Source organism: Danio rerio, chromosome 14 (assembly GCF_052040795.2).
Source record: "Danio rerio strain M-AB ecotype USA chromosome 14, GRCz13ab, whole genome shotgun sequence".
Taxonomy (NCBI): Eukaryota; Metazoa; Chordata; class Actinopteri; order Cypriniformes; family Danionidae; genus Danio; species Danio rerio.
The window spans coordinates 39660072-39687790 of NC_141034.1; the positions used below are offsets into that span (position 1 = coordinate 39660072).

At 35.4% G+C, this 27719-nt stretch overlaps 2 protein-coding genes across 4 annotated transcripts in view; one reads left to right on the top strand and one right to left on the bottom strand.

Moving 5' to 3' along the window:
* sytl4 (synaptotagmin-like 4) lies at positions 1–16839 on the top strand. Of its 3 annotated transcripts, XM_087280499.1 has the most exons (18): positions 1–106; positions 476–554; positions 3814–3951; positions 5593–5808; positions 5972–6081; positions 6300–6414; positions 8626–8742; positions 8819–8912; positions 9011–9107; positions 9384–9484; positions 9573–9665; positions 11412–11590; positions 11786–11879; positions 12275–12436; positions 12525–12636; positions 13825–13933; positions 14021–14232; positions 16249–16839. In XM_087280499.1, exons 3-18 carry the CDS (start codon positions 3836–3838, stop codon positions 16389–16391), a joined length of 2070 nt encoding a protein of 689 aa, XP_087136625.1. In that variant the 5' UTR covers positions 1–106; positions 476–554; positions 3814–3835; the 3' UTR covers positions 16392–16839.
* Positions 16595–27719, bottom strand: part of srpx2 (sushi-repeat containing protein X-linked 2) — a 19218-nt gene continuing 8093 nt past the window's right edge. Inside the window, exons 4-10 of the mRNA XM_087281816.1 lie at positions 26187–26363; positions 25005–25128; positions 24790–24911; positions 23749–23928; positions 22228–22361; positions 22010–22131; positions 16595–18470 (exon numbers count right to left, since the gene is read on the bottom strand). Coding sequence (XP_087137942.1) covers positions 18290–18470; positions 22010–22131; positions 22228–22361; positions 23749–23928; positions 24790–24911; positions 25005–25128; positions 26187–26363 — 1040 coding nt within the window. The 3' untranslated portion in view covers positions 16595–18289. The remainder of the gene's footprint in view (positions 18471–22009; positions 22132–22227; positions 22362–23748; positions 23929–24789; positions 24912–25004; positions 25129–26186; positions 26364–27719) is intronic.

The window sequence follows — 27719 nt, forward strand, 5'->3', positions numbered from 1 at the left end:
AGTGACTGAAAAGTTTCCGTTTGTTCCGGGAGGACGTTTGTTTGGCAAAGCTGGAAGTCGGAAAGCTCACACGACAGAATAAACGACAGAAAATCCTGCGCCTTTGGTAAGTGAACATTTGAACGCATGTCGTAAAGCTTTTATTAGGTTTATCTGTTGAATGTAAGGAACATGTTTACTACACTGTTTGTTTATATTGTGCCTTCTGCAGTTTCCTTTGAGATACAACGAGTTTCTCTAGTGTTGTCATTATTAAGTCTTAATGGGCTGCATTTAAGACCTAAATATGCGTGCTAAGTTATCTTTTAATGTTCATGTACTTTAGCTGTTAGTTTTCTTTTGCAACTTAAGTTTAATTATTTTAATAAATTCGATTATAAGTTTAATTTTATCGTGTATAAGAGCAACATAGTTCTGTATAACAGGAGGAAAGTCCATTGTAGTGCTCACATTACTCCTCTCTGTTTTCCCTCAGACATTTAAAGAATGAGGAAAAGTTTGCCTCAGAATGTCTTATTTGTTTGGGATATAGACCAAACCAGTTTTAATGAAAGGTTATTATATTTTTTCCTCAACCTTTTGTCACCAGTTTATCTCTAAGGACATTTATAAGCCTTTTACTGTTAATGGTTATCATAAGTGTCTCATTTAGTATTGTAGGTTTACTAAAGACCTCCACCCATCGTTGTGTTTCCTTAAAGGGTGGCAACTCTTGTGATACACACACACTGAATGTTGTTCCTCTTTTCCTGATGACATTCCACCGCTTGGCCTCTTTTCCCAGACTCTGTTGGCCTTTAGTAATAAATTGTATTCATTAGCTGTCCATAATTCTCCAGCCAACAAATCAAAACAAGGTTCTCATGCTCTCTGGGTATGTTTTCCCCACTACTGTTTTTCCATTCAGAGGTAGCATGATAAGTCTTGTTTATAAATATTTATCATTCATTTTCTTTTCGGTTTAGTCCCTTTATAAATCAGGGGTCTTCACAGCGGAATAAACCGCCAACTTATCCAGCATATGTTTTATGTAGCAGATGCCCCTCCAGCTGCAAACCGTCACTGAAACAACCATACACAATCAGTCACACCCATACACTATGGACTATTTAGCTTACCCAATTCACCTATAGCGTATGTTTTTGGACTATGAAGGAAACCGGAGCACCCGTAGGATACCCATGTCAACACGAGGAGAACATGCAAACTCTACACAGAAACGCCAGCTGACCCAGCCTAGGCACAAACCAGCGACCTTTTTGCTGTGAGGTGATCGTGCTACCCATTGCGCCACCGCATCACCTATAAATATTTCTATTTTTGCTAAATAAATATATTATCATATATGAAGAGTGCAGATGCAAAACCCTCTAAGTGCCATCTGAGATTTTCTTCTAATATTAGCATTTTTATTAGGCTCCTATGTCTTGATTCCAGTGATGTTTTTCTCAGGAATTGTAATTTTTAGGTAGTAGTTTTAAAAATGTGAACTTTTACTTTACATTTTAGTGCAGTATCGGTACTTTTACTCTACTACTTTCCTTCAACCTGCAGTCACTACTTTATTTTTTCTTGTCTATGGGGATTAGAAAAATCAGTCCTGTAATTCCTGTCTAATCAAATCCCACATAGAAGGTAAGTCACATCATAATGAACTACCTCAAGACATGGTTGATTTACTGTTTGCAAGCGTTAAAAGTTTCCAAGAAAATGTCCAAAATTGACCCAGAGAATGTTTAGATACAGGTCACTGATGAAAATATGACGGATGTTTATGGTATGTTGACCAAAATGGCCTTGAACACCCAGCAGGCACAAGATGTCAAGATGATGTCAGATTGACGTTGTGCCCAAACTTCGTGGGGACGTTGCATTTTATTTGGAAATGAAAATCCGGTTGACATCAGAACCCAACGTCAGCCTGACATCAATGTCAAACATAAAATCAACCAAATATCAACTTCTAATGATGTTACAGCTTGACGTTGTGTGGACGTTACCACTATGACGTCTATCAGATGTTGGATTTTGGTTGCCATACCTGGCGAATAAATGTCTTTGACAAGTATTTGACATCAATATGATGGTTTAGGATGTTGGCTCAACGTTGGATTTTGGTCACTTTTCAACACAACCTAAAATTAACCAAACATCATTCATCCTTAGACGCTTGCTAGACATTGAATTTTGGTCACCTGACGTCACAAAGTAAATGTAACCTAATATTAACATCTTACGTTGTGTGCCTGCTGTGCAATAACTAAATGCACTACAGAATGTTATGTTTATACACATCCACAAATTACATGTAAATGCATCAGCTTTTCACAGCATAATACTCACTAGTCTTGAGTGCAATTGAATGGTCTACTTTTCACTCATACTTTGAGTAATATTCACAACAGATACTTTTACTCTACTTGCACAACATTTGTAGGCAAGTAATGGTAGTTTTACTTAAGCATGATTTTTCAGTACACTTTCCACCACTGCTTGATTCAGTAATTTCACCTTTATGGCAAAGAATAGGTTATTTTCATTGTTAAGAGGCTGAGAAAAATGTTCATTGTAAAAGAAAATTCCAGATGGCACTTAGAGGTTTTTGCATCTGAACTCTTTATATATTATATTATATTATATTATATTATATTATATTATATTATATTATATTATATTATATTATATTATATTATATTATATTATATTATATTATATTATATTACATTATTTTATATTACACTTTTTAGTGTGCTATGCAAGCCTTGTATCTTCACTGATTTAGAGGATTTTTGAAATTTCACTCAGAAATTAAAATAAAATGAAAATTAAATTAGCATGTTAGAATTTGTGCAGGAGAATGTGTAATTGAATAACCACTGAATACTCATGTAATAGCTCATAAAAGCCACAGCTACCACATACATAGATGACAATTTAAATATTAAAATGTATGTATTAAGTATATTATGTATTAATTTTCCTATACTGTAATTTTGCAAAAATAAATAAAGGCTGCCTTAGTGATTATATAAAATATGATTAAATTATTTTTATATCAATTTATTATTATTATTAAGAAAGAATTTTAAGTCTTAAAATGGTTTAATTTAAACAAAAGTAATTTTATAAAGCATTTATACTTTAAAATACGTATATTGTCTTGACTTTAAAGTTATTTCATTTAACTTATTCACCTTTTTTATTCACCATTTCAAAGCTTGACAGATTGAGGACTTGTTTCTTACACTTGTAACATAGGTAAACGTACTTTCAGCCATCTATGATTTCCAGTAATAAAAAGCAAACATAAAGATTAAAGTTAATATGCCTATATTTGATTTATGTGGTAGATGCAGGTGTGGGAATATCTCTGTTTTCCTACTGTGATATTGCCATTGCCTGCCATTGCTAACCAGCACATTTGCATGTTGAGCTGCATGTCACAGGGCGTCACTGTGTGCTTGTTTAATTACTAGAGGATCTTCTGACATACTGACAGACACTGCATGGAGAAACCGAGAAAGGTCACTCCCCTTATTTGTCAGTTCTGCTCCAGGTCTCTACCCATTTTACAAACAGCAGAGCTTCCTTTTATTTGTGTAGCGCTCGTTATATAGATATTACTGTCTTCCCTTCATTTGTAAGAAACAAATGACCTGTTCTTCCCAGTTTGGTGAGCTTCTGTATTTATTATATGTCTGTAAAGTAAGTGTTACGTGTGGTTCTACAAGTTTCTTTAATTTGCGTTTGTGTTGACACTTATTATGTTGGCTTAATGCATGCTGAGCTGTTTGTTTGATTTTTATTCCTCAGAAGCAGGGCTTGACTGTTGAAGATGGTGCAGAACATGGAGATCAACGTGTCCTTTCTGACTGACTCGGAGCAAGAGTTTATACTAGAAGTCCTCCGGCGGGACGAAGATTTGAGGCATTTGGAGGACCTGCGTGTGAAGTGAGTTTCACAGCTCAATCAGTCTGTATTATTAAAACTTTATTATTAAAAATAAATTGTCAACTTATATGGTTACATAAAACTTAAAATGTCAGGTTAAATCTTGATGAACTTGTGTTATTAAATAAAAGTAAATTAAAACATAAGTTGTCATTATGTGTTTAGCATTTAATTTTACAGTGTTAAAATAATTTTTGGTCTTAAAATAACCCTTAATTAGTGATTACTTAAATATTGCTTACTTATCTCTGCTTAATTTGTGGTATTTATAGTAGTTGTAATAACAATATTAAATATTTATTTTAGTTATATACACGAATAAAGAAATTATTTTCTCTCCAGTAAAACTTTAATACTTTTTTCAAATGTCTTCCAAGTGATGTAACAGACCAAAGAAACTATATTACACTATATTTTATTATAGTTTTCTTCTGGATATACAGTGTTCCAGATAATTGAGTACACGCCATTTTGAAAATGAATATTTGTATCCATTTCTCAGTGAATATAGGCAATGTATTTTGGTGCATTTAAGCAAAACAGATTTATTAAACAGATCTATTTATTGAAATATTATTTTAGTCACCAAACATATTTAGAAATTAAAAGAATACTATTCAATTCAAGCAAAATGTTGCAAAAAAATTACAACCTGCACAATTTCAACTAAATGTTTCAATTTTTTTGCTTCTGTTGATTTTTCCTCTTGTTTTTTAAAATTTGTATTTAATATTTTTCGATAACATAAATTTGGCTGTACTAGTTTTTGGACTGTTATTGTATGTTATTTTGGTAGATAAGCTCCAAATTTGGCTTCAGTACTGACTAATCTAATGTATATGCAGAAATATAATATTGTATAGCATCCTAAAGAAAATATTAATTTAAAAGATTTGTGAGGGCCTGAGCACTATGGATGGATGGACAGATGGATGGACAGTTAGATAGATGGATGGATGGATGGATGGATGGATAGATAGATAGATAGATAGATAGATAGATAGATAGATAGATAGATAGATAGATAGATAGATAGATAGATAGATAGATAGATGGATGGATGGATGGATGGATGGATGGATGGATGGATGGATGGATGGATAGATAGATGCACTAATTTTATTTGCTCCTTTTTTTTTTAATTGATTACAGAACAAACCACTGTTGTCCAATGACTTGCTTAACCTAATTAACCTATTTAAGCCTTTGACTTTAAGATTGCACTTTAAGCTGAATACTAGTATCTTGCAAAATGACTAGAAAAATATCAGATACTGCCATACTAGCAAAGGCACTATGAATTGGTTATTAGAAATTAATTACTAAAACTTATATATATATAAATATTTTGAAAGTAATGTTCTCTCTGTCTCTTATATATTTAAAAAATAATTAAAAAATGTTTAGAATGGCTAATAATTTTGTCTTCAGCTGTATATATAAATAACTTAACAAAATCAACGCAATATAATTTAGTTGAATATTTATTTTTTAGAAATCAGTCACATTATTTAGGGCTCAGACTCTATTTTATACAGACCCAATTTTGTAGTTTTTGTACTATTTTTGGGTTTAAGAAAAGGATGTTGGTCACTCAAATAATTCTGTGTAATAATTATATGCTCGCTTATGTTCCCACAGGAAGCTGAAAGCCGAGTTTCTGGATATCAGAAGAAAGGGTGCAAAACGTGGCAGTGGGAAATACAGTGAACGCAGTTGTGGCCGCTGCCAGGAGCCCTTGAGCCTTCTAAGCGGCAGCGGCAGCCAGTGCAGATCATGCAAACATCAAGTTTGCAAAAAATGCCAATCTGTTCGACCCAATGGATCATGGGTGTGCACAGTGTGTGCCAAAGAAATGTGAGTGTGCACCCCATGGCTCCCAGCATCCCGCTCTGTGGCCTCAGTCTATTTAGAAACCTATCATTAAGAGGCACATTAGGCTGGAAAATGAGGCCCATGCTTAATGGAAAAAGTTAATGTTCAACAAAAGTTTTTTATTATTTTTCCCTCTCTCTCTCAGAGACCTGAAGATGAGCACTGGAGACTGGTTCTTTGACGAGAGGGTTAACCGCTTCTCTTCAGCTCCTGGACATGACTTAGTGCGAGTGTCCCTCAGGAAGAGGCCTCTGAGTGAGTGCAGGAAGCTAGACGGTCTGATGATAGTGCAATGTGAACTAACTTCAACTTTCTGTTTTTACAAGGGGTGGAAAGCAGATTTTTTTTTTGTGTGTGAACAGGAGAAGAGAATGAGTCCTCTGTTTACTTGAGGGTTAAATGGCTGGCAGTTTGTTTAGATTAATCATTATACACCACTTCCCCATTCTGAAATTTACATCTCTCCGTTCCAGGTAAAAAGCACGAGACAGCTGGGGAAATACTGTTAAACAAAGTTGAGCTGAATCCCAGCCACGCTGCGCCTGTGCCCAAACCAAGACTAAAGGACATTGCACTTGCCAATAAGAGGTGTGTAATGTAGTCTTATGTTGATACTGATCAAACATTGAAATGTGCTTCATTTAAATATTGACCACTTTTTATCATCTCGTCGATGATTTTATCACATCACTTTGCTCTATTAATATCCACACAGTTCTGTGTTAAAGAGATAGTTTTCCCAAAATGCTAATTCTTTTAATATTTATTCAACATTATATCATTGCAAATGCACACAAATATTTAGAGAAACTTAACAGGTCTTTGCTGTACCACAATCATGTCCACAGACATTAAGCTGCAGTAAGTGAAGGTTTTACTTAATATTGTTTGATTACATACAAAATTAAATAGATTTGAGAATTTTAACACCCAAGCTGTTTAATTTGAGGGCCTATCAACTAATATATTGTACAAGACATAAGGAAAAATAACAGCATATAAACTCACTGCCCACTTGACATAAATCCCCTGATTTTAGCTGAAAGCCTTTACTGTGTCTACATGTCTGCTGCCATGTGATTTACTGATTATATATTTTAATAACAGTTAAATAAGTATATGTTGTCAATTTGCTGATCAATATAGAGTTTTGATGACAACAGGATGATCAATTATTCTTTTTTTATTTTTTATTTGTGAGTGTACTGTCCCATTCAGTGTTGGGGGTAATGCATTATAAGTAACATGTGTTACGTAATAATATTACTTTCCCAAATAATGAGTAATATAGCGCATTACTTAAAAAAAAAGTAATAATATTTGAATTAGTTTTTTAAAAATGTAATGCAAGTTACTTTTTACATTGCTTAGTTGGCTTTTACAAAATATATTGCGGAAAAAAAATTACCTTAGTCTGGTTGAATCACACACTCAATGAGAGACTGTGCTGCGAGGGAACAGACTGTCGGCTTGCACTCAGCATCATCATTAGGTCTGCTTTTTTCACAGCAGATGAGTCAGTCTCCTGTTCTAATAACTGAATAACTCAGGATTTTGGTTTATTTTTAGTTGGGGGGGGTATGTATCCGGTATGTTAAGTACTTACTGAAGACGCAAATCGTTTCACGACAACTCCGTTTAATTTAATGAACTAGTTCGGCTGGTTCACTTAGAAGTTCCGGTTAAAATAAATTATTTATTTGCGAATCACCCATCATCACTACAGACAGAAACAATCGTAGAGAAGAGACTTACATTTTTGCAATGGTTTCTAGTTATTTTGAACTCCTCAAAGAAAATAAGCGGATAGTCGTTAAGCGTAGATTATGTGCAAGTAAAACTCTTGACAACTACAAGAAACACAACATCGAAAAAAACAAAACTGGATGCAAATCACCCCACCTCCTGCTAAACAACAAATGATTGGCATTAGTTCACTTTCTCCAGGTACAATTATTAATTCGACTAAACTAAACATATATAGTTGTTTTTATCGTTGAGGAAATGCAGCCACTGTCTACTGTAGAAGCAACTATGTTTTGTAATATATAGTACGATTTTTTTCTCTTTTGGGAAACTATTTACACATTTGTTAAGACCACGTGAAGCAATTTATTGAAGCAATTTATTCAATGTGTAAAGCTCAAAGATTAATTTTTATTTAGGTTTTTATGGTCTTACTGTTCATTTTGTTATTAAACATTTTAAAGGTTTAAAATCTGTTTTTGCCTTAGTATAAATGATTTTATGTTAGTACTCTAGGTCTTCATTGCGATCTTTATCTAAATGGACAGTCATTTTACTTAACTAATATCACATTCAAAAGTAGCGAACAGATTATTTTACATGCTGTCATTAATCTATATATACAGCATGGATAGCTCAGGGTTCAGAAAGTTCTCAAAATATAATTTTATCCTACATTTTTTAAAGGAAAATGAAGGTGTAGGTACTATAGGTGGTTGTTAAATAAATGGCTTCTCTATAAAAAAGGTGAAAAAACACCTGCAAGTTCTGAAAGAGATCAAACCTCAGACAGGTAAGGAAAAGTAACTCAAAAGTATTACATTGCATTACTTTCCATAAAAAGTAAAAAGTAACTATGGAACTATGGAAAACTATGGTAAGTATGGAATTAGTTAATTTTTTTGGGGGTGGGGGGGCAGTAAGTTAATATTGTAATGCATTACTTTCTAAAGTAACTTTAGCATTTATGGTTTAGGTGTTTTAATGTAATAATTGGTATGCTAGTTCCGTACAACACAGTATACTTAGAGTAGCTTTGTTTCTTTCTCTCAGTTCACTTCTTGAGGGTGATGAGGGACAACAAAGCGACACAGAATCAATAGAAAAAGCCAGTCTGGACAGCGATCATGCAGAAACTAAATTCTCTCACAGTACCCCCCAAATGCAAAGGTAAGATGTAAGTTTGGGACACACAGATAGATGTCTTATCACAAAGTTGTGTGATTTAAGTTTGATTTGCTTCTAGAAAAGAGGAACTGAGAGCCAATAGTCCAGAAGACTGTGCTGTGTCCATCCTGATGAGCACTGTTAACAGTGATAGCACTGCTACCATCGAGACAGTAAGTGTTCTTCATCATCCATCACACTCTTCAGCTATGGATTTTCTCTGGCTTAGTTTGCTCATCTTTTGCACTCACCATCTTCTCTGCAAAACAAGGCCTCATTAATTCATCACATGAATGCCTGCTCGGACTCCTTGCGTGATGTTGATGGGCTTTTCAAGAAAAGTGTCAGAAGAGTGCACAAACTATCAGGTAATGTTGTGTTATGAGTATATACTACTGTTCAGAAGGCAGGGATTATAGAGATATGTTTAAATGTAGATTAAATTACAAACTGCAAAATTGTCAAAATAATTGTTTCGGAGCACAAATAAATATTAACAAGTCTATTTTTATGTGCTGTAATACATTTTGCAACAAGGGGTTCAAAGTTTTTATTGTGTTTCTGATCAAATCAATTTTGAATGGTAGTGTATATTATTTTTTATTTACTCTGTGTTTAAATGTCCGAACACTGTCCTCATGTAGAGATTAAACCAGCCTCCACACTTGATTTGCGTGAAGATGCATCAGAAAATACTACACCCTCTATGGGAGATAGAAGCAAGTCTGTTCCTGGCCTTAATGCTGTAAGTTTTTTTTTCAGAGAAATTATAAAAAAATTAACAAATTTGCATTTAATTTTTCACAACTAACTTGATTGCTGTTTCTCACCAGGATGATGAGGAGGAGGAGGAAGATATTGATAACTTGGTCAATATTCACAGGCAGAAATTTGGCAGTAGCATGGGAAGTCTGGGAGGCTCAAGGGTAACTCACTTAAATATAAAATAAATTTTAAACGTATATATGTATATAAGGCATGCTCTGATCGATTTTGGCCGATAATCACATTTCACGACTCGATCAGTAATCACTGACGCCCCATTTACACAGGGCTTCAGCATCAAAGCTTGACTGAAGGCATGTCTGAAGTTGGGGCTAACGTGATCATCATAACAGTGCAGCCAATGAAATTCAGTCAGCAATAGGCCACTGTCTAGCTGGTGTATTTGCATACAGCGATCTGATTAGGTGATGCTTCTGTCGCCGCTTGAAAAGTTGAGCTTGTCCCAACTTCTGCAACGAGCAAAGCCTCTTTAGTGGTGCCAACGGATCCACAATGCAGTTCGGCAACGCCTGACGTCACCCATTCAAAGTGAACAGGAAGCATTGATGCTGACGCCCCATGTGAAAAGGGCATGATCTTATGCACCAATCATAAGTGTTTGTTTAAGAGTTTACAAGCATATTTTAAAAATTTTCTCTTCTATTTTATTGATTATTTTTTGTAAAGCTGCTTCTACCCTATACATGTATGCAACATCCTTAATGTATTTTCTTAGGTAAGCCGATATCTCGTATATAGAGGGAAAATATGCTTATGAAATGGCAAAGTTATATAGAGATTGAAAAATCAGAATCAGTACTTGGTATCGCCGATCACCAGAACAAGAAATTGTCACTCTGTGTCTGCTGGAAAAATCCTGATCGGAGCATCCCTATATACACAGTGTGTCAAAAAATCCAAGCAAGATGACTTCTGTCAGAATTTTGTCAAAATACCTCTAACTTTAATTATATTTTGTAATTAAATGGCAAATATATGAAATTATATGATATGTATATCTTTTCTACCTCATCTGATTTATATCACTCTACTACTTTACTTTCTTTCTCTATATTATCTTTGGTTTCACCACACAACTACATCAGCATTCAAGTTACAAAAACACAAAAATATTGAAACACAAAGACATTCATTGTCATCATATAAAAAAAAAACTCAATTTAAAACCCCATACATACTTAAAGAACCTAGTATTTAAAGGACATTTGATTTGAGTAAAGGATCTTTAAAAATGACTTGTGCTTTGTTTAATTCTCATTGAATAAATTTCATTTGGTTGTCTTTGAGCTTTACCTACAATTGCACTGGCAATTTTTTCCTGTAATTACCTTCTTCTTCTGCGTCTTCTTGGCTCAGCACCATGTCTTCAACAGTGGTGATATTTTCAACAGTATGGGCAGTGTGCGGACGACCACTCTCCGCCACATGACATACTGATCCAGTACGATCAATTTTCACCAACAAGTAATCCAATCCACTTTTTGTCCAACTTTTAGTCGGAAATTCACGAATAAAACGTAAACACTAGCATTTCAGTTCTCGTAAACCCCAAACTCTCATCTTCATTTAAAACCACTATTTTCATTTAAGCCTTCTGCAGCTAAAAATAAATATGCCATCATTTTGTCATCGCCAAGGAAAGTAAATAAAAGGATTATTCTAATGCACAGATTGCGATTGTTATGTCTATACAAAAATTAGTCATTGCTTATCGTACTATTTTTGTATGATATACTGTATAATTGCTTTTTTTTATGTATATATATATATAAAATATATATATACATACACATACACACACACACACACACACACACACACACAGTTGAAGTCAGAATTATTAGCCCCACTGTTTAACTGGGCGGTTTATTTTTATTCTTTCACAGACGACTCTTGGCAGTATGATGAGTGTGTACAGTGAAGCGGGAGACTATGACCATGTGGAAGTGAGTGGAGAAATCGTCTTCTCTCTCAGTTATGATGAACCCAGCCAAAGCCTGTCTGTCATGGTCCATGAGTGTAAAGGACTGGCTTACGCTGATCCAGCAAAAAAGAAGTGCAACCCGTAAGTGGGCCTCCACACAGCCTGCGCTTAGTGATTTCCAAGTGATTTCCTGAAAGGGTCTCAGTTCTTTACCATCTTCCAAGAATAATAATTTTCCACCCTGAATCCTACCATTGCGTTTCCCCAGTACAGAAGGGAAATCACTCACTTTAGAAGGCTGCTAAACTCCTATGATTGCTTAATTTCTTTTCTCAGATACGTAAAGGCTTACCTCCTTCCAGACAAGAGCAAGAAGAAAACCTCAATCAAACATAACAACATCAATCCCAGTTTTAAGGAAACACTGAAGGTATTTTAATGAAATGCATTGATTCCACAGCAAAGCTAAACTCTTTTATCATTTAAGTCTTTATCATTCCAAGCTTAGAAAATGAACTAAAGCTTTTACAGCTGAGTCACTATGTAGTCTATATACTGTGCTTTAATGGCAGGTAATTAAAACACTGCAAACTTAACATCTGGTTTTGAATGGGCTTTATATTGACACACAAGATAAGTACCTTGTTATCGCAGAGTCACAGCGAGACAAATATTAGTTCTTTCTTATGCTTACCCCATGTTAATCTAGAGTAAACAACATGCGCAGTTTACAAAATATAAAACTAAACTCTTACATGGCAACATCTTAATTTAAAAAAAAAAACATTTAATCATGACAAGCTGTCTTGTGCTTGTTTGCTTTAGTATTCCATCAGCCGCACCCAGCTGATGACTCGCACGCTTCAACTCTCAGTTTGGCACTACGACCGCTTTGGCCACAATGCGTTTCTGGGTGAGGTTGAGGTACTAATGGATAGCTATGATATTGACTCTGCACATGAAGAGTGCATGGCCCTTAGAGGAAAGGTAATCAACTTATATGGTTCTTCTGATTCCACAGAAATACATCACTCTGTTCATCTTATATTTCTACTTCTTTTTTTCTTGTTCATAGGCAGTACCCCAGTCATTATTATCTCCATTTGATCAGTACAAAGGAGAGCTGGTCATTTCATTGAAGTACGTTACACCAAATGCCCCAAATGCAGAGGACTCTAAAGGGAAAGGTAAGGGAAATCACAGAAAAAAAAAACATGTATTAAAAAATCTCTACTTCTAAAAATAAGAATTCTTAAGGGAGCACAGCAGTCTGGTTCTGGATGATTTATTTCACCTATTTTACCCCCTTTTCAAGATTTAAGATAAGTCTTTTGTGTCTCCAAAAAGTTTCAGCTCAAAAACCCTATCAGATTATTTATTATACCTTTCAGAAGTTTGAAATTTACTTCTGTAAACATTATGTAGCTGTTCATGTGGCTTGTGCCTTTACTGCTGGTTCTCCTCGCCCACCGTTTCCACATGTCTGTCAGAGTGTGCCTCAATCTCTCCCTGTGTCAGATAAACCGCACAGTGACAGACATGAAGGAAGCAGATCTCGTGCAACGTTTTTGAGAAATACTACAGCAAGAAATTTCACAATGATTATTTGATGTTTTTGTTGTGGAGTTAATTCAAGCCTCTCTGCAACGATGAGTCACACACAATGTCATTACAAAGTTCACGCAAACGTAGGTGCCCTTTAAATTCCCAACAGGACATTGATTTTAAGCAATAATTGGCAAACCTTTAAAGAAAGGCCTGCTATAACCTCAACAGTTGTTAATCCATTTCAACTGTTCATACTAACTTATTATACAGATGTTTAATAGTCAAATTTGTTCATGATGCTGTCCAGAAAGTTCCTCAAATCAGAGTATGAGTAAAGCAAGACAAACATGTTTAACTCTGTTTGCTCACATGAAGCACTCCAAATGATGTAATCATGTCATAAATAGTGCATAAAATAAATATGTTATAAACCTGTATTATTAAAATGATATAAATTAAACTACTGGAACCAGCACTGCTAAAAAAGAAGGCAGGAACTAATGCATTGAAAAAACATTAAAATCCATGGAAAATTTCCATTGCACATTTATTTTTGTAAGTCCTTATTTATTTTGTGTGTGTGTGTGTGTGTGTGTGTGTATATATATATATATATATATATATATATATATATATATATATATATATATATATATATATATATATATATATAATTTTAATAGGTTCTTAAGATAATTGATTATAAATGCTCTTGCAAAATATTGTCATGTTAAGAAGTAAAATGTGGTTCATGTTGCATCACTAGTAAGAATCTGTATTTTTAGGAGTGTGCCTGGTTTTTACTTTGTGTACTTTTTGTCTAATAGGGAAAAAGAGCAAACCTGCTGATGGTTCTGAGTTACACGTGTTGATTAAAGAAGCCAAAAATCTGACAGCCTTAAAAGCTGGAGGCACATGTGATTCATTTGTGAAAGGGTATGCAAACATCTGTTTCATCACCTCCGCTAAAGTTTTTGTTTGTGTATTTCTACTAATACCTCTGCCAATCATTCTATCCCTCAGGTATCTGCTGCCATCAAAGAGCAAGTCCTCCTCCAAGAAGAAAACTCCAGTGGTGAAAAAGACAAAGAGCCCAAATTACAACCACACATTTGTGTACAACAACCTGAGTCTGGATGAGCTAAAGGACATGTGTCTGGAGCTCACTGTCTGGGACAGAGAGACCCTGTCCAGCAATGATTTCCTGGGAGGAGTTCGTCTCAGCTTGGGAGCAGGTAAGGACATCTTTGAATAAGTTCACTAATCCAGTAATGGAAATTGACTGTATTTACTTCTCCCATGAGTTTCGAAATGTCCTGTACAAACAATAGCTTACAATAGAGGCGTGATGTTGTCAAGTCCATTTTCTAGAAGTGACCATCACCTCTAACCACAGCGTCAGTAAATATCAAAAATATTAAATGGGCTTCACAAAAAAAAATGGTTGTGAGTTCTGAAAATTTCAGCTGTCGTTTAAGCTTGCTAGAGGTCTTTACAGTGTTTAGGTCCCTAAATTCAGCAAGTGCCTCAGACACGAATTGCATATAAAAGTAATAGTTTGCATCTCAGATGATTTCAAATAAATGTGCTTTTTCTAAATTAAACTGATAAGATTTATAAAAGTGAGGATGAGTGACTGACAGCTGAAAGATCCCATTTTGTCCCTCTCATAATTTACCAATCTGTGTGTGAACATAAAGAGTTTACACCTGTGTGAACATACATTTTTAAAGGGCTAGTTCACCCAGACAGTTCTGTCATTAATTACTCCACATCATGTCGTTCCAATCCTCTGTCCTTCATTCATCTTCAGAACACAAATGAAAATATTTTAGATTAAATCTGAGAGCTCCCTCATCTTTCATAAGGAGCAACCAAAAACACTGACAAAACCTTCCAAATGGGTTCAGTGGTTCAACTGTAATCATACAAATCTCCAAAAACTAAATAAAAACTGTTTGCCTATGTCTTCTCTCCCACATCAGGTCATCAGGGTGCACCTTTACTGCAGGCAGTCTGACATATTGCTATTAGAGTCAGCAGTGCAACACACAAGCAACATAATGTCTGTAGTAAATGTGCACTATGAAATGAGATGAAAGACATTAGCCATGTTTCCATCCACCTGTTTCTTGCTCATTTTGGATATGTGCATAAAATAAGGGTTGAAGGAAACGCAAAGATGCACATTCATTTTGAAAATGTGCATAAAAACATATGCACAACCGAGTAGGAAACTTTATTTGGTAAGAAAAATATTCATAAACTACGATGGAAACACTTTTACCGAACAAATTAGATTGTGCGCATTAAAAAAGTCATGTGATTTTGCTATAAGAGATCATGTGATGATAAAATGTGTGTGAATAGACAAAGCAGTTGGCACAATGTAAAACATCTGAAATGTTGTTTTGGTCATTCTAAAATGCCTAACGGTCTCAGTATTAGTGTTAATATGCATTCAAAAACCACAACGCGTTTATTGTGTGTCGGCATTGTGTGTCTTATGAGGCGCAAGTCATTTATTAAATGAAGAAAAGATTCACGCAACTATTACTAACACAGCAAATTCCGTTTTGACTGTTGATATTTGGCACCAGTTAATCAAGAAGTGACTGAAAGAAGATTTTGTTCTCTTTGACTCGTTGGATTTAAAAGCTGCTTTATTCGCATGTCTTTTATGCGATATTCCTGTTTTGCACATAAATTTAATTAGCATTTTTTGATGAAAACATAGCTAGTGACTTGTATTTTTACAGATGTTTTTGGCGCACAAAAATGTTCTTGGAACTTCATACTGTATGAGTAAAGTTGAACCACTGACGTCACAAGGAATGTTTGTACATTTTGTTTTGTTCCTATTCTGGACTTCGAAGGTCTCAGGAGCATTGGTGTCTATGGATGATGAAAGAGTTCATTTATGTACTAGGTGATTAGAGCAACATGAGTGTGTAATTAATAACAGAAGTTTCATTTTTGGGTGAACTAACCCTTTAAATATCTGATCACAACTGGTCAACCAAAATGCAATACCATGTGCTCTTGGTGTTAAAATGCCTTTTTATGTGGCTCTTGCGACTGCTTGTGTTCGGGTTTTAAACTTCCTTCTTGCGTTGCTCAGTCGAAATCATAGGTCTCTGTAAATTGCACAACTGTGTAGCTTTATATTTTTTGGAAATTTAAATGCAACTTGTGATCCTTTTAATGCATCTTTGCTGAAATTAAGTCATCTGAAACTGATGTCTGCGCAGTGACAGTGAAGGAGGGAAAGGAGGAGTGGATGGCCGACTCTACAGGTGAGGAGATTTTGCTGTGGAAAAAGATGATGCAGTACCCAGACTCTTGGGCAGAGGGCACTCTTCCCCTGCGCTCATCCATGGGAAAGAGCAAGTAAGGACATTGCGCAACACCTCCCAAATCATGATCAGGACAGGGGGTTACACATTCCACAACGTTTATGTGTAGCTCTGTTGCAGCTGTGCAATACAAGATCATTAATGCATCACAGTATAAAAAAATAATTCAAGAGTTTTTATATATAGATTTTATATTTGAAGCATTTCAGATGGTTTAAAAATAATGAAATGAAAAAGTGAAGTGTGTGTATCTGAACTTTATTTATTTCCCATAAATGTTGTATCAGAATTTTTGTTTTCAGGTACATCATCATTCTAATGATGTTCTTAAAAATATTTTAGTTCAGTTTAAATGTGATGTATAGCTCAGAATCTTTGACATATTTAACCACAATGCATTGTCATGTCATAAAGCTGATGTACTCCATTGTAAGCGCCTTATTGAAAATACCATTTTAATAAATATTAAATATTTTTAAGAATTCACACAATGTGCTGTGCACTTGAATATAGATGGTTAGTAATAGGACTGGGTGGATAATATGGGATCGATATTTATTGACTGAACACCATTGTCAATTACAATTTAAAAAAAAAAAAGGTTCAGTATGAAGTTTCGGTATGAAGCGATATAGTTTTATTAAAATGTGTCTGCTGGGCACGCGCCTTGGAAGGAATGGCAATAAGCTTATGGGTTATTTCCAATCAAGGCAGGCATGTGACGCCCCGCCACGCATTTTCCAAGCACACCTAGTTGAAAGCAATTCAGAATGCCATGTGCGCACCGTGATTCATGTAAGTAGAACTAATCAATCTGCTTCAAACTTTGTATGCAATATACATATTCGGTAATAATTGCTGACTCGGAGCACCCAAACACTGCAGTGCTTTTACATTCTCTTAATAAATACAAATTAAGATTAGAACCGCAGCAATGGTTTGTTCGTTTGTCATCCTCTAAGAAAATGGTTTATGTTCACCTAGTTAAGAGAGATGTCAGAGGTGCTTGAGCACAAAGCTCATTGAAAATAAAGGAATCCAGGTGCTTACGCTTTTCACATGCTTTTAGACCCAACATATGAACGGACTGCGGTTGAGTTTCGCCACCTCAGGTCAGAACAACCACACCCGAGAAAATGAGTGCCGTGACAAGCAGCAGTGAAGAGAAAAAGGATGTCACCAGAGTGGCTTTTTGGTTTCTTTTCTTGTGCTTCCCAGCCACTAGCATCCCCTTCTGAAAGAGTTTTTAGCATAGGGGTAATGTAGTCATTCAACTTTACAATTGCAATGTTGCAATATGTATTTGAATAATGATGGCTGGTACTGTACTTAAAAGCTTTGATTATCATAATTTGTTTTGTTAATAGAGTTTGTGGTTTACTGTGTGATTATTATTACAGACACCTTACAGGTGTTGATCAACCTTAAAGTTTGCTTTGATTGTTCAGCGTTTATGCTTTATCATTGCACACACTTTGTATCAATTTATTTATTAAATTTGAGTTTCTTTAGCACTTATTTTATTATGAGCCATAAGAGACGAGATATTTTTGTTTATTTTTTATTTTTGACTATTAAAACTATTAGCCTTTAGTAATGTTGATAAATTGAAATAAAATAGTTAAATAAAAAAAATTCTAATATTCCTAATAAGATTGTAAAAATTATTCTATAATTATTGATACCGAATCGTATTAAAAATTATATCGTGATGATTTTTTCCTGTATCGCCCAGCCCTAGTTGGAAATATTTTCTTTAGAATATGTATCTTTTGCAACCTCATCTGGCAGTTTTCCACTGGCAGATTAAAACCTGTTCCAAATCACATTTCCAGCTGTGATTCTCTGATAATAGTACCTCAAATGTGTAGTTATTCAGGAGAATCTTGAGGTATGTAGATGACCTGTTGACCAATTGATGAACATTTTTAGTTGCTCATTCACAGAAGTCCCCGTTCATCTCCAGTCTCTCTCGCTCCTCCTCTGTGAGCAGAAATTCGTCTACGTAGGAAAAAAGCTCTTCAGAGTTGGTAGGGTTAACAAAACGCTCTCGATCCACACCATATTCATCCAGAAGAACCATGGTGAAATATGCCATAGAGATATGCAGCGCCTGTCTGTTACAGACAAACAAATAACACATGCAGACATACATTAGATTGGAAACACACATGCATAGAGGAGTGCATCAGCAAAAAGATTTCCTTCAGCATAAAAGCACTAGCTGTGTTTCCATTCTGAGTGTGTAGGTTGCTAAGAGTTATATTTAAGAATTTTTGATACCACACAGAATGAAATTTAAGTCAGATTTTATAGTACAGAATTTACAGAAAAAAAGGAGGACTAACGACCATTCTTAACACTGTTAATAATACTTATAAAGTGTAAATAAATCAAACCAAACTGCATTAACAACACTGACAAAGCATAATTTTCCAATATCAATAACATGCTAATTATTAAATATAACAATATTGTATATGTATAGTTTTATTATTCTTTTATAGACACTTTTTTGCTGACAACTTTGTTGACACGACTGATGTTTTCTTTCTTTAAACTACCAGAATTTTTAGTTTTTTTTATCACACATCATTTTAAAAGCCGAAGCCCGCGCTTTACTTTTACCATGGGAGTATATAGAAAATGCCCAACAAAAGAAATCTATTATTTTTACAGACTCTAAATCATGCCTCCAAGTTATGAAATCTTCACCAACTACAAAATCAGTTTTATCACATCATTTTCTGCTGGGTTGCAGGACATGTCAGACTTTCAGGCAATGAGCGAGCTGATGCAGCTGCTAAAGATGCTTTGAAGCAAGTAGTGAACAAATGCCAAATCCCTCCATCAGAGATGAAACCTTTTATAAACGCTTACATTTTAAACAAGTGGCAAAAGGAATGGGTTGCATTAGAAAACAATAAAATACATGAAATCCAACCTGAAATTTCACACAGAATTTTAAGACATTTTAACTATCGATTTGATCAAGTAGTTTTTACCAGATGTGGTATTGGGCATATGAGAATAACACATGGTTTTTTGCTCCAAGGTGAAAACCTTACTCAGTGTTTGTGCTGCAAAACTCATCTTACTATAAAACACATTTTACTGGACTGTCCTGCTTTTACTGATTCCAGAAGACTTTATGAAATTAACTCTTTTAAGGACATTTTTAACAAAGTGAAACCAGAAAAGATTTAAGAATTTTTATCATGTATTAACACAAAAAATCTTATTAAATTTATGTTTTATTTTGTTTGTTGATTTTTAAATTGTATATTTATTGTTGAAAGATTCCTGCCATGAAAATAGCCTTGGTTGCTGACATGGCATTAAATAAAAAATACATTACATTATACATTTTAAAAGCCTGAAAGAAAAAAAAAAACATTTATTATAGCTTTGTTTACATTTTAAGGCATTTAACTTATCGTGTTACTATAGTGTCACTTTGGAAAAAGTTCTGCACCAATGTCTGCGGGCGTCTCTATGCCAACACTGCGAGCTGGTTACTGATGAAGCTGGTCATGTGAAAAAAACGTCAGACTCTGTGTTCGCTAGTTCTTTATTTGTCAATGTCAGGTTGACGCAGCTGGCAGCACGGTGGTGCAGTGGGTAGCACAATCACCTCACAGCAAGAAGGTCGCTGGTTTGAGCCCGGGCTGGGTCAATTGGTGTTTCTGTGAAGAGTTTGCATGTTCTCCCCGTGTTCGCGTGGGTTTCCTCTGGGTGCTTCGGTTTCACCCACAAGTCTAGAGACATGCACTACAGGTGAATTGGTTAGGCTGAGTTGTCCGTATTGTATGTTTGTGAATGTGTATGGATGTTTCCCAGTGATGGGTTGCAGCTGGAAGGGCATCCATTGCGTAAAACATATGTTGGATAAGTTGGCGGTTCATTCCGTCGTGGTGACCCCAGATTAATAAAGGGACTTTAGCCGAAAAGAAAATGAATAAATTAATGAATAAGGTTGACGCAGCTATTATAAGCCATTATACTGTAAAATCCCCATAAACATCAATTGTCAAAATCCCAGTAAGCGTGTATTTTGCTAGTTTGCGCAAAAGACTATAAACTGACTTTGGTTCTGCCTAAGTTGTTCTGCGTGATGATAGACAAAGATTTTGAAATGGATTTCAAAATGCAAACAAAATCTTCTTTACAGGGTTGGATCTATTAAATTTGTAAATGAGAATTTAAGACTGATTAGGCCTTATTTTTATAGTAAGGTATTTAAGACTTTAAGGGTCCACGGAGTTGTAAATGTAAAGTCACATTCTTGTTAAAGAAAAAAAAAATGTCACTGACACTTTAAATGGTTTGAACCGGCTGATTAAATCTTGATTATTGATGAATGATCACTTTAAATAATACAGATAATTGGGATGTCACTAATATTTTGCAAGTAAATGACGGATAGATCGTATGTGTCCAAAAGAAAAAAAAAAGTTGCTTCCTCAGAAACTGGTGCAAATAAGTGAAGTTTATTCATAAACTAATTTCGAGAGGATCACGTGCTTATGATTTATCACAGCCGGTCTCGTATTTGCTAATCACTATCTTCCAATCATATGAGCCCTAAGCTACTATAAATAACCACAGTTTTCAGTCCATTTTATCTTCGTTTGGAAGAAACCCCCTTCCTCCCCTATTCTCCTCCTTTACCTCAGATCGAGCGGCACGGCGGCCCAGTGGTTAGCACTGTGAGCCCCACAGCAAGAACACTGCCGGCCCTGGTCCCACCAGGCCGGCGGCCGTTTCTGTGAAGAGTTTGTATGTTCTCCCCGTGTCCGCGTGGGTTTTCCCCGGGTTCTCCGGTTTCCTCCCACCATCCAAAGACATTCAACATGCATAACAATCAATCATTTGTCTAACCCCTTTTGTTCCCTTAGCTACCGCAGCACGGGAGTTCTGAGATCCAACGAGCTCAGGCTCCCCTCTCGCTCTGCCAACGAGAAGAAGCCCCGGGCTCGAGGATCCCTTGAGCTCGGGGCTCTCTCCCGGGACAGCATGCCAAACAAGCTTTTATAAATCATCAGCTAAGTGTGAACTCTTGAATTGATAATAAAACAGAGGTTCGGACAACCAGTAGAAAAGTTGTAAGTCCCTATAAAGGCAGCATCCATTTAATAAATTGTCATTTACACTCAATATAGTATTATTAATAGTTTTATATTGTTTCTCACTACAATACTGAGGTGCCAATATATTTGCTACTATTTCCACCAGAAATACTGCTATTTTTAAATGGTGTAAATGGAATTGTTCTCCTCTCCTAAATAAAACATGGATGGAAACATAGCTGCTGTGGTGGAAAAATTCTTTGCAAAATATTTTGTCCAAGACTCTCGTGTGGCTTTTATTAAAATAAGGCCTGGTCCTGAATAAAAATTATACTGGTCAGTATGTCTCTACCAGAACAGCGAAGAAATCTAGATGCCAGTTTACTTGAAAATTTGTTGTTCCTACTAGCAATGATCATTTGTGGTTCTTTTTTTTCTAGTGATTGTGCAAAGTTTGATAATGATGAAGCCACAATTTACACATTGATCAACATGAACATCAAAACAAAGTGCAAAAAATTCATTTCAAGAACATCATCAACAGCATTTAAATACATAAACACAACTGTAGATATTTAGTAAGTTACCTAAGATCCTCGATAACCTCAGGCTGTAGACGCTGTTCTTTAATGCGGCCCACTGCTCGAGGAGGACTTCCTAACAGCTCGATCACAGTCACATGACGCAGATCTAGACCACAACCAGCCTTCTGTAACAACATTCCCACAAACACACACTTGTGAAGTTTTCCAGCAAAAATACTTCTTTCTTATGAAGATTTGTTTCAATAGTGTGTCTGTAGTACCTGCAGCATCATGTTCTGAAGCCTGTATTTCTGGTTACCATTATCTGGTGTAGATACAACAAGAAGTCTTCTTTTTTCATAAAACTGATCCAGCAGAGCACCAGCTGACCTTACGTCTGTTTTAATGTCCATTACTGTACCAAAAAATCAATATTTCATTCAGCACAAATGACTTCATTTTACATAAATACACTCATAAAGCCACTTTATTAGGTACACCTTACTGGACCCTCTTTTGCTTTCAGAACTGCCTTCATCCTTCATGGCATAGATTCAACAAGGTACTGGAAATATTTCTTTGAGATTTTGGTTTATAGTGACAAGATAGCATCATGCGGTTGCTGCAGACTTGTCATCTGCACATCCATAATGTGAATCTCCAGTTCCACCACATCCTAAAGGTGCTCTATTGGATTGAGATCTGGTAATTTTGAGATTATTTTCCTGCTGGAAGTATCCATTAGAAGATGGTTACACTGTGGTCATAAAAGGATGAACATAGTCAGCAACAATACTCAGGTAGGCTGTGGTGTTGACATGATGCTCAGTTGATACTAATGTGGCCAAAGTTTGCCAAGAAAATGTATTTGAACCATTGATACAAGACAGAAAGGATCCATGCTTTCATGTTTTTAATGCCAAATTCTGACTCTACCACCCGAACGTCGCAGCAGAAATCAGGCCTCATCAGACCAGGCAATGTTTTTTCAATCTTATATTGTCCAATTTTGGTGAGCCTGTGCGAGTTACAGCCTCAGTTTCCTGTTCTTAGCTGACAGGAGTGGCACCTGGTGTGGTCTTCTGCTGCTGTAGCCCATCCGCCTCAAGGTTGGACGTGTTGTGTGTTCAGAGATGCTCTTCAGCATGCCTAGGTTGTAACGAGTGGTTATTTGAGTTACTGTTGCCTTTCTATCAGCTCAAACCAGTCTTGCCATTCTCTTCTGGAATTAACAAAGCATTTGTGCCGACAGAACCTTTTTTCAGACCATTCTCTGTAAACCTTAGAGATGGTTGTGCGTGAAAATTCCATTAGATCAGCAGTTTCTGAAATACTCAGTCCAGCCCATCTGGCACCAACAACCATGCCATGTTCAAAGTCACTTAAATCACCTTTCTTTCCTATTCTGATGCTAGGTTTGAACTGGGCTAATTAGAAATTTGTGTTAACAAGTAGTTGGCCTGTTGTACCTAATAAAGTGTTGGTGAGTGTATATCAATATAAATGTATGTAAACGTTTGTTTTATTTATTTTGTCTAAACCTGATGATGAAATGAAGTGACAGTTAAAGGGTTAATGCATTAGTCACTTAACTTGCATTTAATATGATTTCTGTGTATATACAATTACATTTGTTCATTAAAGTAGAGGGAGTATTCTGTTTAAAGCTTACCAGAATTAAATGAATAAATAAAATGTGTGTGTGTGTGTGTATATACATAAAAATATTAAATATATAATTTTTTTTTTTTTAATTGCTAATATTTAATTAATGATAATAATAAAAAAAGGCACATACTCACATACACACTGAGCTGCTTCATCAGACCAGCTGCGGTTAAGCTGACAAACACGTGTCACAAAACCTGTCCTTTCAAAGCCAGGATCACAGTGGTATTCACATATAGCCCCATAATTATTCCCATCAGATGAGCATGTCAGATAACCATGCATCGGCGGCTTCAGCTTTGGACAGCGTCTCACTAAGAGAGAGAGAGTGAGAAAAAAATAACAATAAAGACATGTAAACCATCAGACTGTGTGTGTGTATATGTATATGTGTGTATATATATATATATATATATATATATATATATATATATATATATATATATATATATATATATACACATACACACACACACACACACACACACACATAGCGTATATAGAGTATATATATGTATATATACACACACATACACACACATATATATATATATATATATATATATATATATATATATATACACATATATAATTTTTTTTTCAATATTTGGTTCAATATTTGTGTTTTCATTTAACCTTCATCCATCCCTCAATATTTAAAAAAATGCTTTCAGGTCAAACTGATCTGAGGAACTGGTTAGAGTAAAGAAAGTTGCAATTTGGAACAACATGAGTAGATGACAGTGTTTTCATCTAAGCTTTTTAGATGTAACAATCAGTATGTTATTCTTACGGATGTCTAGTTTGCTTTAAATTGGTGACAAATTCACATTTATAAGATATAAACACCCAAGCTTGCAGTTTGTCACTTCCGCAGAAATGGATTTTTTCAAAACACGTCATACTTTTGTTTTTCATCAAAACTTAAACCAATCAAATGCTGTCTAGTATCTGACATGCCCCGCCCCCTTCAAGACAATTTTCTTTTGCTTTTCATTTGATGTGCTTGAGCTCAACTGCTCTCACTGGCAGAGCTGTGAGAAAAACTAAACGCTATTGGCTGTTTGTTTTTTTTAAAAAGGGAAGAAGCAACTCTATGGGACATCCTCTCTTCGTGTTTTAGTTGACACTATGTCAAATTTCGAATAAAAATCACAATTCTATACTGGTTTTACCTTCAACATGCACATTAAACTTGCAGGTCGCCATGTTGCCAGCCTGGTCATAGGCTTTATATCGAATCACATGTGTTCCTTCAGGAAAGTCAGATCCCGACTCTGGTCCATTTCGCAAAACCCTAATGAGAGATTACCAAAAGATCATTTACGGCCAGCAACGTGGTCTCTTTAAAAAGAACTGGAATGTCTTGCATAAAACGTGATCCACATACCGTAATGCTCGGTCAGCGGTATCTTTAGCTACAGGACGATCCCAGGAAACCATGACGGTTAGTTTTCCTGGTTCTGCTACCTTCTCTCTGGACAAAGGACATTTCAGTTTGGGAGGGTCATAATCTGAAAGTGCATATTTAATCAAATGTTACATTCTGATTTATTAAAAATGTGTGTAAATAATTGCATAATGGCATCTGAAACCTATCGGTCAATTCTTTTGACACCAAATGTGTAGTGCAGGGGTGCCCAAACCTTTTCTTACGAAGGGCGAAAAACTAAATTTGGCTGATGGCTGTTGGCCGAAGGTAAATAAACCAAAGTGTATTACATGAAAACTTCCATAAGTAATTTTCTAATTTGTTTCCTAATATTTAGAAATAAATATAAAACATTGCTTTGAGTTATATTAACGAATGCGGTGAAAAATTATGAGTTTATTAGAGTAAAAACATCAACAATCCCGTTAGTAACATCATAGAGTTCAATGCTGAATACACTAAGCTGCACCTGCTATTGTCCTCTATCTGTCGATTGACTATTTCTATTTTTAAAAATTTGACTCATTTACAAAACAAAATAAATTACAAAACAAACAAACAAACAAAAGGTTGCATTGAATTCAAAATGACGATTTCCATCATGTTTGCTCATCATTCTCCCTCTCTACTCAAATGGAATGGTGGGCCAAATCAAAGGTTAGCATGGGCTAACTTAGGCCCAGGGGCCCTACTTTGGGCATCTCTGGTGTAGTGTATGCTGAATAAGAGGTATATTCTGTGTTTTCTCTCACATGTGTACATTTTTATTACATGACAGATTGTTGTGCTTCATAAGATCTCAAAGTATCATCAGGAGCCACAGATATCAATTTTGTTTTGCCTGTATATGTATTTTTTGACTCTCAAAGTGCTGGTAGCCATCAAGTGAGTTTTATTATTATTATTTTTTCATCATCAAGGACTGCAATTTAAGCCAAAATCAGAGTTCTTCCAAAAAAAAAAAAAAAAACAACTTTTTTTTTTTTTTTTGGCTGAAGTATTTATATAGCCTTTAACATGTTCAGACTAGTTGCTTCAAAAAATCTGATTAAAGCTTTGTTTTATGAGATTTCCTTTGTTTTGATAAATTTAACCTACTTTGTAAATTTTTGGACTTTCAAAATGATAATTTTACATTACCTGTACATGTAGGTTCTGTGCCGCTCCACTTTCCATCTTCTTGGCACAAGCGGTAGCGATCGCCCTCAATCTGATAGCCTTCATCACAGGTGTAGTCACACCTGGAGTCCACCACAAAATCCCGATTACAACTGTACATACCGTGGTCAATCACAGACAGAACCTGGCAACGTATCCCTGAGAGATTCAGACAAAATATAAACACAACATTCAGGTCTAGTTCACTGCAGCAGCTGCTTAATTCATGCTTCGCTCAGAATCAAAGGACTATGTGAGGGGTTTTATAATTGCAGGTACATCTGGTGTTCAAAGTCATTATTTGCTTTCTGTGTGAAGTGAGCCTTGTCATGTCCATTACAGACCATAAAATATAGAGGTCCCATTTTATATTAAGTGAAGTTAACTATTAGGTACTTACGTCAAAAATAAACACAAAGGTAGACTACCTTTGTGTTAGGGACAGATTTGGTAATTTGTGTAGGTTTAAGGGTGGGTTATGGTATAAGGGATGGTCAACAGTGTTGTAATTATAAATGTAATTAATTTAATAAAACATTAATTAAATCAAAACATAAATACAATGTAAAAACATGTATTTACACAATAAATACATTGTAACAAATCACTGATTTAAGCGTAATTTCATATTATTTAAGGCCACTTAATATTAAGTGGGACCTAATGTTAGATTTTTCTGTGTGTTATAGTTTTTCTCAAACGCTTTGGTCCAATTCTCAGATCAGAATTAAAATTCTCAAAACTACTTGTTCAATCTTCAGATTATTGTGACAGTTGTGCACATCAAAAAAGCTGATTCTCATTTCTTTAAACAGGTTGCAAATGCTTTTGTACTCTGCTGTTTCCTACGTTATCAATTGCTTATGTCATGTTGATCAAAATGGATTATAATGGTCTCTGTCTGAATAGTCTCACCGCCACAACATTTAGGCATTAGTTTATAGCATAAGTCTTTACATGCAAAATGCTTTAACAAGCTGGCATAATATTTTGTCACAATGTATTTTTCTATAGACCAATTACCAACCTATGTCACACATGATGTGACAAAGAAAAAAAAGACCGGCTGCAATAGTAAAGATGTTGTGTTGTGCGGTAGGATACCAAATTCGAAGTCCAAAAATTGAAAGCGTAACTTTTACCATACACCACACTGCTTTACTGCCAACTGCAGACGTCTTTGGCTAAAGGGAGCTGAATGAAGTGACGAGTGACGACCTAATTAAGAAATGCTTGACACTGCAGTTCTCATGTTATATCCGGTAAGTTCACACTATGTGTAATTACCCAGGCCTTGTATAACGTTAACTCTGTCTTCTTTCCTTGTCTTTTGCATAAGATGTCATTCCCTCGCAGTAAATGCTAGTGCTCCATGTTTCTTTCTGCCACCGCCCTGCGCACGCATCCTGAATGTTTACAAACATGGTAATTGGTCTATACATTTCCATTATCTAAATCTGTCCTAAATTTGTATATTTCTCTCTAGTGAATCTTGACTTTTTCTAATAAAATGTT

Coding starts and splice junctions, on each gene's coding strand:
- sytl4 (XM_087280499.1), top strand. CDS start 3,836: ATGGTGCAGAACATGGAGATCAACGTGTCCTTTCTGACTGACTCGGAG. Junction 6,415..8,625: donor ATTGCACTTGCCAATAAGAG/GTGTGTAATGTA, acceptor TCTTTCTCTCAG/TTCACTTCTTGAGGGTGATG. Junction 14,233..16,248: donor TCGTCTCAGCTTGGGAGCAG/GTAAGGACATCT, acceptor ATGTCTGCGCAG/TGACAGTGAAGGAGGGAAAG.